Below are 16,817 nucleotides of genomic sequence, written 5' to 3' on the forward strand. Positions count from 1 at the left end.
CGATCGACCGATCGACCCGACCGACCGACCGACCGACTCCTCTACACTCCTACTACAGCCATCGTCAATCATTACAACATGTTTTTTTAAAGTATAATAAAATTTTAAATTAGATACCAATCAGGATTAGCTGTATACCAGGATTAGCTGTATACCAGGATTAGCTGTATACCAGGATTCGCAGCATGTGACTGATTAAAATCTGGAGTAATTCTAGACATTTAAAAGATTTAATTGTTAAGATGTTGATGAAAAGTTTATCCTATTCTGATGAATGTGATAATGTACAGAATTAGGAAATATGAGAGAATTGATTTTAATTAGAATATCATCTGAATACTGCTAGAGCCATGCAGAGGGGGGGGGGGGCGTTAGAGCCAGGGGGTGATACAGACAGGGGGCGCTGAAGCTATTGAGGGATGCTTTTTAATTCGTGGTCATGGTATTGGGGTGCTGGATATTAAAACTAGAGACTAGTGTGCTATTGACTAGAGTCTGTGTGGTACCGGTGGTGCTGCGAAGTGTGGTGATGATGGTGGTGCTGGTGGTGCTGTTGTGTGCTGGTGGTGCTGTTGTGTGGTGATGGTGCTGTTGTGTGGTGATAGTGCTGTTGTGTGGTGGTGGTGCTGTTGTGTGGTGATGGTGCTGTTGTGTGGTGATGGTGTTGTTGTGTGGTGGTGGTGCTGTTGTGTGGTGATGGTGCTGTTGTGTGGTGATGGTGCTGTTGTGTGGTGGTGATGGTGGTGCTGTTGTGTGGTGATGATGGTGGTGCTGTTGTGTGGTGATGGTGGTGTTGTGTGGTGATGGTGGTGCTGTTGTGTGGTGATGGTGGTGCTGTTGTGTGGTGATGATGGAGCTGTGATGATGATGATGTTGTGTTGTTGTTGCTATGAGACATGCCGCAGATTAAAAGACATATGAAGTCTATTAAGAAATGGTTCTAGAAATATCTAAAAATAAACAATACAATTTCTAGTGTGTCTATAAGCTATTGAAGTCTCTCAGCAGAGATCTCTTTCATTGATATATCTACTGCAGGTTCCTGGTATGTGACATTATTCTGTGCAGTTACTGAAACAGTATAAACACATATGATACCAAAGTCTGGAATTCACTGAAGTCACCAAAAACATTGTGCTTTCCTGGAGAAGGGGGTGTATCCAGGGATGTGTTCGATGTTATTGAGGATGGAGTGGGAGAGGGGGGTTAATGGGTGCTTAATGTTTTGGGAGTTGAGTGGTTGAGGGGGAGTGGGAGAGTCGAAAGGGTGGGGGGGTTAATGTTTTGGGGGTGGAGTGGTTGAGGGGCGATTGGGAGAGGGGGGGGGGGGTTAATGAGTGTCTGATGTTTTTATTTTTGGATGAAAACCTTTAAAACAAATAAAGTAGAAACCGTTCATTTATTACTGATGAGAAACCGTAGTAACGTAGGCCAAATCACGTATTTCATTCGTTTCTTAAAACAATGTATTTTTGTATTGTATTTTCCAGGTTTTAGTATTCAGTATAACGGCTGCTGTTTATATGTATTTATATCGGTAAGTTGTTCACTGTCTATTTAACTTCCTCTTTGTCAGAGAATGACACATATATATTGGAAACATCAAAGATTGATTTGTTGATGGATCAGTAACCGATGTGAAGGCTTTTTGAAAATATCAGCTTGTAAAACCTGCGGCTGATTGTATCTACCAGTCAATCCTAAACGGCAGCTCTGATCTTTATAGACTTTCAAATAATATCATTGAGTTGTGTAGAGTTTTAGATGGTACTAATATAACGATGATTTCACTGTTTATTTATTTCACTACTCGAACATTAAACGCACTTTTCTGTTTGATATTTAATTATGAATCAGTATTTTGTATATTTAGGTTAGAAACTTTTCTCTAGTTTTTATCATCATTTATTTGATGTTTATTTCTAGAAGTTTCTCTTATAAATAATCATGATGTAATAAGGGTTTCCTAGTGCGGTCGGTCGGATATAGTCCTCGACCTTGACCGGAATCTAGTTCAGCCCGGTGTAATGTTGAGTGACGTCGAATTCGGGATAAGGATAAATGATAATCATCAGAGTAGACACGTTCTATCATAAATTACACACACGCGGCTATATTTTCCTTTTTGTAACCATGGTAACAGAATCTTCGGGTTAATAATGGTTGTCGTAAAAAAAATGATGACAATATGTTGACAATTATATTTGACGTTGGGGGGATGGAGGGAGGAGGGGGAGGAGGGAGGAGCTCTCACAGCGACCTCTATCTCACTCTCTATTTTGACTCGCAGTTTGAATTGTATTTGGAATATAAATGAACTCAGAACTCTGATAAACATTCTACACTCTCTCTCTCTCTCTCTCTCTCTCTCTCTCTCTCTCTCTCTCTCTCTCTCTCTCTCTCTCTCTCTCTCTCTCTCTCTCTCTCTCTCTCTCTCTCTCTCTCCTCTCTCCCTCTCTCCCTCTCTCCCTCTCTCCCTCTCTCCCTCTCTCCCTCTCTCCTCTCTCCCTCTCTCCCTCTCTCCCTCTCTCCCTCTCTCCCTCTCTCCCTCTCTCCCTCTCTCCCTCTCTCCCTCTCTCCCTCTCTCCCTCTCTCCCTCTCTCCCTCTCTCCCTCTCTCCCTCTCTCCCTCTCTCCCTCTCTCCCTCTCTCCCTCTCTCCCTCTCTCCCTCTCTCCCTCTCTCCCTCTCTCCCTCTCTCCCTCTCTCCCTCTCTCCCTCTCTCCTCTCTCCCTCTCTCCCTCTCTCCCTCTCTCCCTCTCTCCCTCTCTCCCTCTCTCCCTCTCTCCCTCTCTCCCTCTCTCCCTCTCTCCCTCTCTCCCTCTCTCCCTCTCTCCCTCTCTCCCTCTCTCCCTCTCTCCCTCTCTCCCTCTCTCCCTCTCTCTCTCTCTCTCTCTCGCTCTCTCTCGCTCTCTCTCGCTCTCTCGCTCTCTCGCTCTCTCTCTCTCTCTCTCTCTCTCTCTCTCTCTCTCTCTCTCGCTCTCTCTCGCTCTCTCCCTCCCTCCCTCCCTCCCCCTCTCTCTCTCTCTCTCCCCCTCCCTCTCTCTCTCTCTCTCTCCCTCCCTCCCTCTCTCCCCCTCCCTCCCTCCCTCTCTCCCTCCCTCCCTCCCTCTCTCTCTCTCTCTCTCTCTCTCTCTCTTTTCATAAAAATGATTAAAAGAAAACAAGTTTGAACAATGAATAAAAAGGCACCTTTGAATTGTGTAGGAGAAAGTTTGATTGACAGTTTGTTTTCATTCAACACATTCTTCTATTTTGTGTTTACTCTTGGGGAGAGATGTGACCTCGCTATAACCACAGAGATGATTTGTCCCGGGCCAAACTGGCACGGATCAGGTCTGAGCCAAATCGTGTCCGTGTCTAATTAGACCATTCACTCGATACTAAACAATACTTAAACAAAGCTGCAACTAGTTGCAATTCGAACGCAATCATTTGTCTCATGCTGAAATTTGGCTCAGACCTGGTCCGACATTTTGGTCTGGCCAAACTTCATTGGGCCCATTTTGGCACCCGTGTGAACAGAGCTGTATTTAGCTGGTGCAGTTGCCCCCCCCCCCAGAAGTTATCCCGGGGGTTTCAGTGTCTGTAGGGGGCGCTCCTGATGTATCCATTAAACTAGTGTCACATTTACTAATGAAATTATGAAATTCATCACTCAGATCGGCGCAGTCTCCGCATCAAACACACACTGACTGACGGGCTGCTGCTGCTGCTGCTGCTGTCGTGGCTGGCTGCTGCTGCTGCTGCTGCTGCTGCTGCTGCTGCTGCTGCTGCTGCTGCTGCTGCTGCTGCTGTCGTTGGCTGCTGCTGCTGCTACTGCCGCCGCCGCCGCTGCTGCTGCTGCTGCTGCTGTGGTTTACTCACTAATCCTATTAGAATCAGTTGAATACTCTCATATTTTTATACATTACATTAAAACAGAGTTTATGATGGGTACTCATACAACACAAACTGAATCATCTTCTAGTTAGAAACCAGTGTCAGCCTATCTATCTATGATAGGGTTGGGTCTAAGTGGTTTTTGAAAATAGATGTAGTTTGATGTCTGTAGTTGATGTAGTTTGATGTCTGTAGTTGATGTAGTTTGATGTAGTTTAGAGTAATTCAATGATTCAGTAATAGAATACATTGTAATATGAATACAGCAGTAATAGAGGTTAGTATCTATAGTTACAGCTGAAGGGCTTCATTTTAAATCAATAAAACAACAAACAAATTTAGATACATTTTATTTCCATAGTAATTAATTCAGATTTGATGATATTTTTTTCAATCGATTATTAATTCCCCATTGATCGCAGTATGAATTAACGTCAGATCAATGGTATATTGTTGTTGTTGCTAGGTGATGATTGACGTATGGACTCATTAATCGTGTTGAAAATTTGATTTAATCGCGACATTCGAGGTCACGTGGAGTAGACATTCGAGGTCGTGTGGAGTCAGTCTGTTATATGTTAATATAATGTATGTTAATTCAGGGCTGACGTGTATGTTAATACAGGGCTGACGTGTATGTTAATTCAGGGCTGACGTGTATGTTAATACAGGGCTGACGTGTATGTTAATACAGGGCTGACGTGTATGTTAATACAGGGCTGACGTGTATGTTAATACAGGGCTGCCGTGTATGTTAATACAGGGCTGACGTGTATGTTAATACAGGGCTGACGTGTATGTTAATACAGGGCTGACGTGTATGTTAATACAGGGCTGCCGTGTATGTTAATACAGGGCTGCCGTGTATGTTAATACAGGGCTGCCGTGTATGTTAATACAGGGCTGCCGTGTATGTTAATACAGGGGTGCCGTGTATGTTAATACAGGGCTGACGTGTATGTTAATAGTAGGAGCCGGTGTAGGCCTCAGTAGGAGCCGCTGTAGGCCCCAGTAGGAGCCGCTGTAGGCCCCCAGTAGGAGCCGCTGTAGACCCCAGTAGGAGCCGGTGTAGGCCCCAGTAGGAGCCGCTGTAGACCCCAGTAGGAGCCGCTGTAGACCCCAGTAGGAGCCGCTGTAGGCCCAGTAGGAGCCGCTGTAGACCCCAGTAGGAGCCGGTGTAGGCCCCAGTAGGAGCCGCTGTAGACCCCAGTAGGAGCCGGTGTAGGCCCCAGTAGGAGCCGCTGTAGACCCCAGTAGGAGCCGGTGTAGACCCCAGTAGGTGCCGCTGGCCACGTTGGCTGTATTGTTAAATGCGGGTATTTCTGGTGGATTAAAACCTAAGGAATTTGAGCACACAGTGAAGCATGAGTTGAGCTATGGACGAAGCCTCAGGGATTTTACATTCAAACACAGTTCGCCTTAAATAGTACAAACATTGTCGAATAATAGACCCGTCTTAGACACAATAGTTTAGTGTAAAAGAGCAGTGTTAGAGGATTAAACACAGACTGTCAGTCAATCGCACACCGAACTGTCAATCAAACTGAGACTATTTCAACCCTACCAGAAGCCTCTCTAACCTCCACTGTGCTACCCTCTCACACCCCCCCTCACCCAGAAGCCTCTCTAACCTCCACTGTGCTACCCTCTCACACCCCCCCCTCACCCAGAAGCCTCTCTAACCTCCACTGTGCTACCCTCTCACACCCCCCCCTCACCCAGAAGCCTCTCTAACCTCCACTGTGCTACCCTCCCATCCATGTGGCCATATCTCCGAGGGGGAAGGGTGGCAATGTACTGATTAAACAGGTGGCTTTTTTTATATGTTAAAATCTTCAGATTGATGCTAACATTTTGCATGCATAAACCACCTGTTTAAACTCCCTTCCCCCCGACAGTGATCACTTCACCCCTTACACCACACAACTGATCAGTAAACTCCCCTCCCCGACAGTGATCACTTCACCCCTTACACCACACAACTGATCAGTAAACTCCCCTCCCCGACAGTGATCACTTCACCCCTTACACCTCACAACTGATCAGTCTTCTAACTGATCACTTCACCCCTTACACCACACAACTGATCAGTCTTCTAACTGATCACTTCACCCTTACACCACACAACTGATCAGTATTCTAACTGATCACTTCATCCATACCGGTCCTCGGTAACTTTTAGTTAGTTCCTCTCATGCTATCATAGAGGGCAGCACCTCCTACATGATGGACTGACTCGTGCCGAGTGAGGTGATCTATTGATTATAGAACTCCCTGATTCAGGAATCAACACGAGTCCCTGAGAGAGGAGAGAAGAGAGAGGAGAGAAGAGAGAGGAGAGAAGAGAGAGGAGGGAGGAGAGAAGAGAGAGGAGAGGAGAGAGGAGAAGAAGAGAGAGGAGGAGGGAGGAGTGAGTGTAAAGGCAGTCAGTACAGCAGGCGTGGTACTTTAACCTTAAGGCTTCTCACCGGATACAACACAGTTCTATTGTTTTACACATGAAACTATAATGATAATGTACAGCACAATACGATATACACGATACACGATACACGATACACACAATACACACGATACACACGATACACACAATACACACGATACACGATACACACAATACACACAATACACACGATACACGATACACACAATACACACGATACACGATACACACTACACACGATACACAATACACACGATACACAATACACACGATACACAATACACACGATACACGATACACAATACACACGATACACACTACACACGATACACAATACACACAATACACAATACACACGATACACAATACACACGATACACAATACACACGATACACAATACACACGATACACGATACACACATACACACGATACACAATACACACGATACACAATACACACGATACACAATACACAATACACACGATACACAATACACACGATACACGATACACATTCGATTTATTTTGTAAGTTGTGATTTCTTGCGTCCGTTTAGAATTAGAAATGTTCAAATCGGATAATAACGTATTACTACGCATACACCGATGGTAAATTGAGTTGAGTAATTCGGTTAATTAAAGAAATGTAGTTCGGTGATAAGAAAGAGATAAGATGAATCATCATATCTATTGTACGGAGGGCTTACTTACAAAAACTGACTCACGAGAGAGATTCGTGAAAATAATGAGCATTCTGATATGAACACTGACCGCACTTTCATCAACAGCTTAACTCATCGGTATGTGTTACCTATACAGGATTATACCAGCTACTCATCCATCCGTCCGTCTGTCCGTCCATCCATCCATCCATCCGTCCTGCTGTCCTTCCGATAGCTACTGCTGTCTATACATGCATTACAATCTGATAAATGTAATTGGACTCACAATCAGTGAATGAAAAAGAGAGTGAGGAGAGAGAGAGATAGTGAGGGGAGAGAGGAGAGAGAAGGAGGAGAGTGAGGAGATAGTGAGAGAGTGAGGGGAGAGAGGAGAGAGTGAGGGAGAGAGGAGAGTGAGGGGAGAGAGGAGAGAGTGAGGGAGAGAGAGAGAGAAGAGAGAGAGGAGAGTGAGGAGAGAGAGAGATAGTGAGAGAGTGAGGAGAGTGAGGAGATAGTGAGAGAGTGAGGGGAGAGAGGAGAGAGTGAGGGAGAGAGGAGAGTGAGGGGAGAGAGAGATAGTGAGGGAGAGAGGAGAGAGAAGAGAGGAGAGTGAGGAGATAGTGAGAGAGTGAGGGGAGAGAGGAGAGAGTGAGGGAGAGAGGAGAGTGAGGGGGAGAGGAGAGAGTGAGGGAGAGAGGAGAGTGAGGGGAGAGAGGAGAGAGTGAGGGAGAGAGGAGAGAGAAGAGAGAGAGGAGAGTGAGGAGAGAGAGAGATAGTGAGGGAGAGGAGGAGAGAGAAGGAGGAGAGTGAGGAGATAGTGAGAGAGTGAGGGGAGAGAGGAGAGAGTGAGGGAGAGAGGAGAGTGAGGAGATAGTGAGGAGTGAGGGGAGAGAGGAGAGAGGAGAGGAGAGTGAGGAGATAGTGAGAGAGTGAGGGGAGGAGAGGGGGAGGAGGAGAGAGGAAGAGAGGAGAGTGAGGAGATAGTGAGAGAGTGAGGGGAGAGAGGAGAGAGAGAGATAGTGAGGGAGAGAGGAGAGTGAGGGGAGAGAGGAGAGAGTGAGAGTGAGGGGAGAGAGAGGAGAGAGTGAGAGTGAGAGAGAGGAGAGAGGGAGAGAGAGTGAGAGTGAGGGGGTTGTATATACACGTATGTGATGGGTAAGATGTCAATAATTAACAGTCTAGTTCTACGTGTAATTAGTTCTATAAACAGTAATTAATTGTATATATGTTTATAATTAAGAGTAGGTTAAACAGATAAGAATAACAGCCAGACTGAGACTGGGGGGGGTGTCAGTACATCTGTCTGAGACTGGGGGGGTCAGTACATCTGTCTGAGACTAGGGGGGGGGGTGTCGGTAGATCTGTCTGAGACTGGGGGGGGGGGGGTCAGTACGTCTGTCTGAGACTGGGGGGGGGGGGGGGGTCAGTATAACAGTCTGAGACTGGGCTCTCTCTCTCTCTCTCTCTCTCTCTCTCTCTCTCTCTCTCTCTTACTGTTTAGAATGTCTTCCCATGAAATGATATGTCGAAGGTTATGATATAAATCAGATAGTGATTTTTATAATCTAATTTATTGATGTTTATTGAATCTTATCTCATACATTTATCTGTTTTCTGAACTACTTGAGATTTTTAGTTTCATATTTTAAACAATGAACACTAGAGACGCTTTTGGGTAAAATACCCCAGATACCCCAGATACTGGACCCCAGATACTGAACCCCAGATACTGAACCCCAGATACTGAACCCCAGATACTGAACCCCAGATACTGAACCCCAGATACTGAACCCCAGATACTGAACCCCAGATACTGAACCCCAGATACTGAACCCCAGACACTGCACCCCAGATACTGAACCCCAGACACTGCACCCCAGATACTGAACCCCAGATACTGAACCCCAGACACTGAACCCCAGGTACTGCACCCCAGATACTGAACCCCAGATACTGCACCCCAGATACTGAACCCCAGATACTGCTGGGTAAAACAGTCAGTTAGTTGTACCTACAAGCAATCATCTCAATTTTGTTCAGATAATTTTGCTCATAGGTTGAAAAGTTAAGGCTTTTATTTAATACCAGTCTAAGTTCATTTTGGTTCTATCCAATATAACAACTTGTGACCAGTTTTATGATTTTGGACATAAGCCGGGCCCGGGTTATTTTAGGTTTGTTCTAATTCAACTGTTTCTGGGTCATTTCGTTTTACCTTTTGATAAGTTATTGCTGTATTTTATTGTTATATACTTGATAAACCAGTGCAATAAAGGACACGTTATTCTTAGAAACTGCACTAATTGCGTACAATACATCAAACTAACTGCAAATCTATTTATTAGAAAAATATCAGACATATTTTTGTTGTGACGAGACGCCTGAATTTACAGACAGAAAACATTTCAATCTTACATAAAACATATTGTTATCGTTGTCTGAATGTCACAGGACACCTGCAGTCCAGTCCCAGTCCCTGATACCCTCAGGACACCTGCAGTCCAGTCCCAGTCCCTGATACCCTCAGGACACCTGCAGTCCAGTCTCAGCCCCTGATACCCTCAGGACACCCGCAGTCCAGTCTCAGCCCCTGATACCCTCAGGATACCTGCAGTCCAGTCGCAGCCCCTGATACCCTCAGGACACCCGCAGTCCTCTCAGTCCAAGCCCCTGATACCAAACTTTCATAGTATCTATGATTATATTGATACTTCAATGATGACGATATTTTAAAAATATTCCAACAGTTTTTCGAGATTTCGCCAAAATTCAACTATCAACGACCAGTAAAGGTTCCATGTATTGTGGTGATGCCATCAATCACTACAACAGTTAATCCTGAAACAACCATTCTACAAATTACCTCCTATAACTTAATGATTGATGGTCTAAATAGTTCCTATACTCATCACTAGATGTCATCATTGTGAGGATATCTGATACACCGAGCCAATACGCGTAGTGGGACCTCATATACGCCATCTATATTCGAATGTATAAACTGTCAAAATTTTACCGTAAACATTCTAAACACAAAGTGACAGTATTGTAAACATTCTAAAGTGGTGCGCGCCTCTCTCAGGCCTACAGTCTATCAGATGGAGTTAATATCGATACAAACAACCTGTCAATCAAACTTCACCAGCAATTAACAATCATACTATACTCTGTAGATAAACTGTACTCTAGGATTAATTATACTGTCAATCATTGGATCAAATTTACACCGGGTGTAGATTGCTTTCTGCCCCAGAAATAAACGTAAAGCTGATTGTGAAAATGATGTGTTTCTTTGCCTAATATGTAATTTCAGAATGGGTAGTTTGAAAGAGGCGGCTCTCAGTGGAATCAGGTGAGAATTACAGCGATCCCACCAGGTGGCGTAACTACCACTCACGATTCAGTAATAAGTTTATTCAAATTTAGCGTCTTATATTTTACCTGTAAATAAATGATCAAACCTTCAGTTTGCTGGAAATCATAGATTATGTTCCGCTTTTAATGTTTTTGGTGATGAATTACATTTTATGTGTGATTACACTTTACTTAATGAAATCAGTGAAAACTGAGTCTGAATTTGAATCCAAATCCATACGTTATCGCAGGACCCACCAAATATACATCGAATTCATTTTTCTGACAAATGATTTGTATCGTTTTTATAAATAATTGATTTATTTTAGATAAAAATTCATTAAATTTTAATTGAAATGTAGAAGACCGAGTGAATACTAGCGACACCTGGTGGATCCTCGCTTGCCATAGAATCCTCAATTACGGCGATAGCCTGGATTCGATGTTGTTCTGTATTTTCAGGTTTTTTATCGGACAAGATGAACTTCCACATTCACAGAAATCTGACGTTTCTTCATCCGTTAAAAAACAAGTTCGATTTCAACTGAATCGTAATATTAAACATGTTTTAGATGAATCTTTAAAACAGTTGAGAAATGGATTAAAACATTCTACATGTCCGCATACATATAGCTGTTTATCTTATGTATTAGAGGTAAGTTGATTATTAGTTCCTCGGTTTATCACCTCTTACAGCAGTGGCAGCACCGTACAGGAAGACTATACATTGCTCCCAGAGAGTCTCATGATGTCATCAGGTTTGAATTCCCACCGGAGGATTGCTAGAATGTAATCTTCTGTTTGGTATATTTTCTAGGGAGCTGGGAGGAATATATTGATTGGTTATGGATTACAGAGTATTATTAGATTATTCACCGGTTTACCTAGATTTATACAAAAACCGTCCAGGATCATCGGCGCATTAATAAACATTGATAACTTCAAATTAGCTGCATTTATCGGTTCATTTAACTGTGTATTTAGGGTGAGTATCTCTAACCCTCCTCTCCCCTTCAACCACCTATATGAATCTCCTGAAAACCTGGACGTTCGTGAAAAATCGAATCTAATATTTACTGAAAATCATGAAAATCTGATAATGAAAGATCTTTGGAAACTTAACTGATAGGTATAAGTAGGGACCCCTGCAGTACCCCCCCCCCTCTTCACATACTCATATTACTATCACTATTCATGTGTGATATGTTTGTATATATTTGTATAGTTAGTGAGTTGTTTATTACGTTGGTTGAGGAATAAAGATGATGAACTTCATGCTGTAGTTGCCGGATTTTTAGCTGGTTTCTCTATGCTGTGGTACAAGAGCACAACTATCGCTATGTATATGACTTCTAAACTATGTGAGGTCAGTCATCAATTTCTCAGTTCACGATTTTTTGTTGTAACTTCTCTGAACATAAAGTTGAAATGTTGAATAAATTACTAGCGCAAGCTCGACATTTCAAGGAAACTTGTTCCTATTCTAAGTATGAGATATAGCCTTATAATTAGACCAAATGATGTATTTTAACTTCTCATGAAACTCTGGAACCATTTATTACGAGATAAAACCAATATCTGTACTGAAGAATTGCCCTGATCTACCGGAACCCTACGATATATCTCTCATCCTTGAAATACTTGTTTAACAATTGAAATGCAATGATTACATCATCCTAACGTATGATCTGTTTGTGTTTCTTATAGATTCTGTATTTTAAAGGAATCAAGCGTGGATGTGTACCTTATATCAAGTATGCAGATATATTGTTATATACAATATCTACCGGTGTATTATTACACACTGTAAGTATTTCTCCTGGATCAACAGTTCGAGGTTATAATTGACCCCAGTCGCACAGTCGCACAGTCCTGACATAAGTCATCTTTTACAGACTCGTAACTTGTACCCTTTTCATTTCTTTATCGTTGATTGTGCAACTGGTCTGAGTTTATCCCAGTTTCTATTGTATAGTGATATTATTCAGATTGATGTATATTTTGTAGGCTATAGCTGAACCTCACAATCTGCGACCTGCTTACTACAGATTCATTATGAAATGTACTGGAAATAAGTGAGTTCATGTTTCTGTTGTTTGAAAATGAAAATATCTCGAATAACACAATTAAATTTCTGAGTTTGTTTTTAATTTCAGATTGTGTTTAGTGAATCGTCAATTATTGGATGGTTTTGGGGTGAAATCATCGCAAATGATTCCAGATTTTTGGCCAGATTACGATCCTCGATTTACAGATTTAGCTTCTCGAAACCAGATACAACAGTGATATACACTTTCTAATCAAACATTGTGATATATTAACCATATCATCCATACAATCAAAATATTTTCTGATAAAATATTAAAGTCTTTCTTCGATGTCTCAAGTCAGGGATCCTCAATCGGTAGGGATTTGAACCTGATGGGAGCAGGACAGTTCTGGATCCAGTTCCATAGTTCAATGTTCTCGAACTATGGAACAGGGTCCCAGAAAAGTGGAACTGGATCTCGGAAACTAAATTAAACTCGTGAATTGATAATAGAAAACTGCATGACTGTTAAACATTGTATTACAGACTTACATTGTATTACAACCTTACATTGTATTACAATTAGATTGTCAAAGATTGTGACATTGCGTTTGATCATTTGTAAAAATGGACTTTACGTGAATGAACTGATAGAATGTCAATCAGTAAAAACAAAAGGAACTTTAATGTTTTTGATAATAATCAATGATTTATTTGATAAACACTACTTAAATTTTATGTGTTGAATATAATTATTTTCATAAGAAATAAATTCAAATTCACAAATAAATGAAACCATTGACTTGTAATTGAATTATAGTGGACACAAAAAACAAGAATTAATTCAATTGTAATTGGTTAAGGTTTGATCACTATTCCATTTTATCCTCATCTGTTTCATCTTTCTGATCACCACACTGGACAGAGGTGTCCCGGGTTCGAAGCCAGTAATTACTGATACTGATTCAGAGAGGTCCTGATGCTGAATAGAGGATGTACTGGGGTGTCCCGGGTTCAAACCCAGTAATTACTGATACTGATTCAGAGAGGTCCTGATGCTGAATAGAGGGTGTACAGGGCTGTCCCGGGTTCAAACCCAGTAATTACTGATACTGATTCATAGTGGTCCTGATGCTGAATAGAGGGTGTACAGGGGTGTCCCGGGTTCGAACCCAGTAATTACTGATACTGATTCAGAGTGGTCCTGATGCTGAATAGGGGATGAACATGGGTGCCCCGGGTTCGAACCCGGTAATTACGGATACTGATTCAGAGTGGTCCTGATGCTGAATAGAGGATGTACAGGGGTGTCCCGGATTTGAACCCGGTGATTACTGACACTGATTCTGAGTGGTCCTGATGCTGAATAAAGGATGTACAGGTTGCCAAGCGAGCAGACGATATCAAGATTTCTAACGTGATCGCCATCTATTGGAATTTGGCTGAACTCACTAGATAGCTCTTACTGGTCTCACTGACTCTTCTTTAATCCGTTAAAATCACACTCGCCATCTGGTGGATATAGCTATCATAAGACTGTAGTAACATAGAAATCCACCAGATGGCGAGTGTGATTTCAACTTACTGAGTAAGAGTCAGTAAGACAACTAAGAGCAATCTAGTCAGTTCAGCCAAATTCCAATCGATGGCGACCATAGCATCATTATTAAACTAAGCGTGTGTCCCGGGTTCGAAACCCAGTAATTACTGATTCTGATTCAGAGTGGTCCTGATACTGGATAGAGGATGTACGGGAGGGTGTCCCGGGTTCGAACCCAGCAAGCACTTCCTTTAAAAGAGAACCAACTGAAGAAATCAAACAAACACCAGTAAGTCACTGGTAAGTTAGAACTGTTATATTTGTCAAGCGATACTGAATAAACAGTTTTATTATGTTGTGACGTAAGCAAAAATTAGACCTGACACTATAAAAAACACACAATTATTATAAAATAAATTAATCGATAATAATGATTAACATTTCTATTATTGATGCACTGATAGATAAATGAATAAATACACACTCATTGTTGATATAATATTTATATTTCACATAAGCCATATCGGAGACCTGAGTCTAAACACGATAATTTAGAGAATTTTAACCAGGGGGCGCTGCAGTTAGGCAAAAGTTGGCAAGAATGGAATATTGAAACAGTGACAATTAAAACTTCACTGTTACTATGGTGTTTATCGGCCGGTTATGTCTAATCAACTTTTCACCAACTGCAGCCCAAGGATTTTAGAAAATAATGAATCAATTTCATAAATGTACATGATCGCCATCACTAGGGGGCGTCTGGGGTCACCAGAAGGTTCATTGTTGAGGGTTCGCTAAGGGTTTGTAGTTTTAAGCCTATAACAAATCAAATCTCTATATGTTTTATTCTATTAACATTTCAAACCATGACAAACGACAATTTAAATCCTCTTCCTCCAAACGATTTATCCGTATGCAGAACAACAACCATCAGATTCTCGGTCGTATACCCGACCAGACCTTGCATAGTTCCACAGATTTTCTTACCGACGTCATCGCTGATTTTAGTGAAATAATGAATATAGTCGTAAGCGCAGTCGGCTTCCTCTTCAAGGTCAACGTCCACAAATGTGTACTTGATTCTCTGTAAGTAAGGTATGGAATATCAAACACACGCCGCAGTTCCCTCCAACAGTTCAACTAGACTCCGTTCCACAGAGTCAGATTTGACTCCGAACACTGTGGGATTTGGACCTGGCCCCGAGATTCTGATCAGTTCAGTTTGAACCTAGAGTTAACTTAACAATCCAACTCTAACTCATAACTGTGGGACTGGGTCCGATTTCATAATAGATTCTAAAATTTTGATTAAATTTAGAATAAGACTTACTCGACCTTCGGGAGCTGTTATTTCCCAAACTACCTCTTGTAGTTTTTTGTATTTATTGGGATATCCTTCACTAGTGAAATATTGTTCAATTTCCATCGCGTTAAGGACTCTTTGTTGAACCTCTATTCATAACAATAGAAATCATATGAAAATATTGAATTACAACATGAAACATTCTAATCCGTGAACTCTGTAGATTATCGAGGAAATCCCACAATTCGAAATTTATATGATAGAATTTATTATTTTGAAACCGCATCATCAGCCATCATTCCACGTCCTGATGATGGCTGTTAGTCAACAGCCATCATCATCCACCTGATGATGGCTGTTAGTCAACAGCCGAAACGTTGTGGTTTCAAAATAATAAATTCTATCATATAAAATTAGAATTGTGGGATTTCTTCGATTGAATACAGCATCTTTAGGAGATATGAGAAACAGTAACTGCAACTTACTCGAATCAATGGTATTGCTAATCCAATCGAGGAGAGTTGATGTGCGGGCATAGACTCCAGGGTGATGATATTCAGCGCAACCTTTTCCCCAACTCGTAATCCCGACTTGGTAATAAACACCTTGCCATTTCCACACCAGAGGACCTCCGGAATCGCCCTGTAATTACATGAAAAATACCTCATCTCAGACGTCTAAGGGTTAGGGTAACCTAGTGTTATTGGTTGAGGTGTGTTCTATATACCTGACATGTATCCATCTTGCCTTCCTCGTAGCCCGCACACATCATTAATGTTTTATTAAATAGTTTTCCAAGCCACGAAAGACAATCAGCAGGATCTAAATTTTCGACAGTAACTCTGCGCAATAACTCCCTTGAACCAGTGTCTACAAATGAACGAAATGCTATTACAAATCAAACATCTCACATTCACAGCCTAGATACGTGTTTAATTCTATTCACTTTTAGTAGATCCCCATCCAGAAGCTTCCAGTTTGGTACCGACAGGAATAACCAGATTAGGAGATGTTGGTAAACAGATCGGTATAATTTTAGCCGTCCATTGCACCGGTCTCACCATCATCAACAATGCTACATCTTTACGCCATTTGATCTTATTGAATTCCAAGTGGTCGTAGATATTAGCGACAGCTAAAACTCTCTGTCCTTCTTCCGTTTCTTCAATCTTATGTTTACCGAGCATAACGATGAAATCTTTAACTTCCCTATAACACAATTGTAAACTATTATTTACTCTTCGACTCAGAATCAGTTGTCAATTAATACATTTTAATTAGAGAGAGAATCATATACGTGAAATATAGATAAGGGATACTCGCCTGCCTTCAACGCAATGAGCTGCGCACAGGACCCATAACTCTTTTATCAGAGACCCCCCGCATAGCTTCCGTCCTTTATATTTTACTGAAACCTGCCAGGGATACGCATGCGCAGTCGCCTCCTCACCCCCGACAATCTTACTTCCGACTTGTTCAACCATCGGTTTGCCACACTCTATACAGTAGATATTCATAAACGATTCATTTTTAATTGCAGGTCTTTATATAGAATAAAAGATACATTTCATAAAAGTAATTTCAAGACAAATCTCTTAATGTCTCT

General features: G+C 41.8%; 1 protein-coding gene across 1 annotated transcript in view; it reads left to right on the forward strand.

Annotated features, from left to right (window-relative positions):
* LOC141915146 (transmembrane protein 135-like) overlaps nucleotides 1–13,153 on the forward strand; it is a 30,163-nt gene extending 17,010 nt beyond the window's left edge. Inside the window, exons 6-13 of the mRNA XM_074806561.1 lie at nucleotides 1,491–1,537; nucleotides 10,299–10,337; nucleotides 10,802–10,994; nucleotides 11,157–11,324; nucleotides 11,565–11,705; nucleotides 12,047–12,145; nucleotides 12,347–12,414; nucleotides 12,496–13,153. Coding sequence (XP_074662662.1) covers nucleotides 1,491–1,537; nucleotides 10,299–10,337; nucleotides 10,802–10,994; nucleotides 11,157–11,324; nucleotides 11,565–11,705; nucleotides 12,047–12,145; nucleotides 12,347–12,414; nucleotides 12,496–12,625 — 885 coding nt within the window. The 3' untranslated portion in view covers nucleotides 12,626–13,153. The remainder of the gene's footprint in view (nucleotides 1–1,490; nucleotides 1,538–10,298; nucleotides 10,338–10,801; nucleotides 10,995–11,156; nucleotides 11,325–11,564; nucleotides 11,706–12,046; nucleotides 12,146–12,346; nucleotides 12,415–12,495) is intronic.
* Nucleotides 13,154–16,817: the final 3,664 nt, after the last annotated feature.

The sequence above is a fragment of the Tubulanus polymorphus genome, chromosome 1 (assembly GCF_964204645.1).
Source record: "Tubulanus polymorphus chromosome 1, tnTubPoly1.2, whole genome shotgun sequence".
NCBI classification, from domain to species: Eukaryota; Metazoa; Nemertea; class Palaeonemertea; order Tubulaniformes; family Tubulanidae; genus Tubulanus; species Tubulanus polymorphus.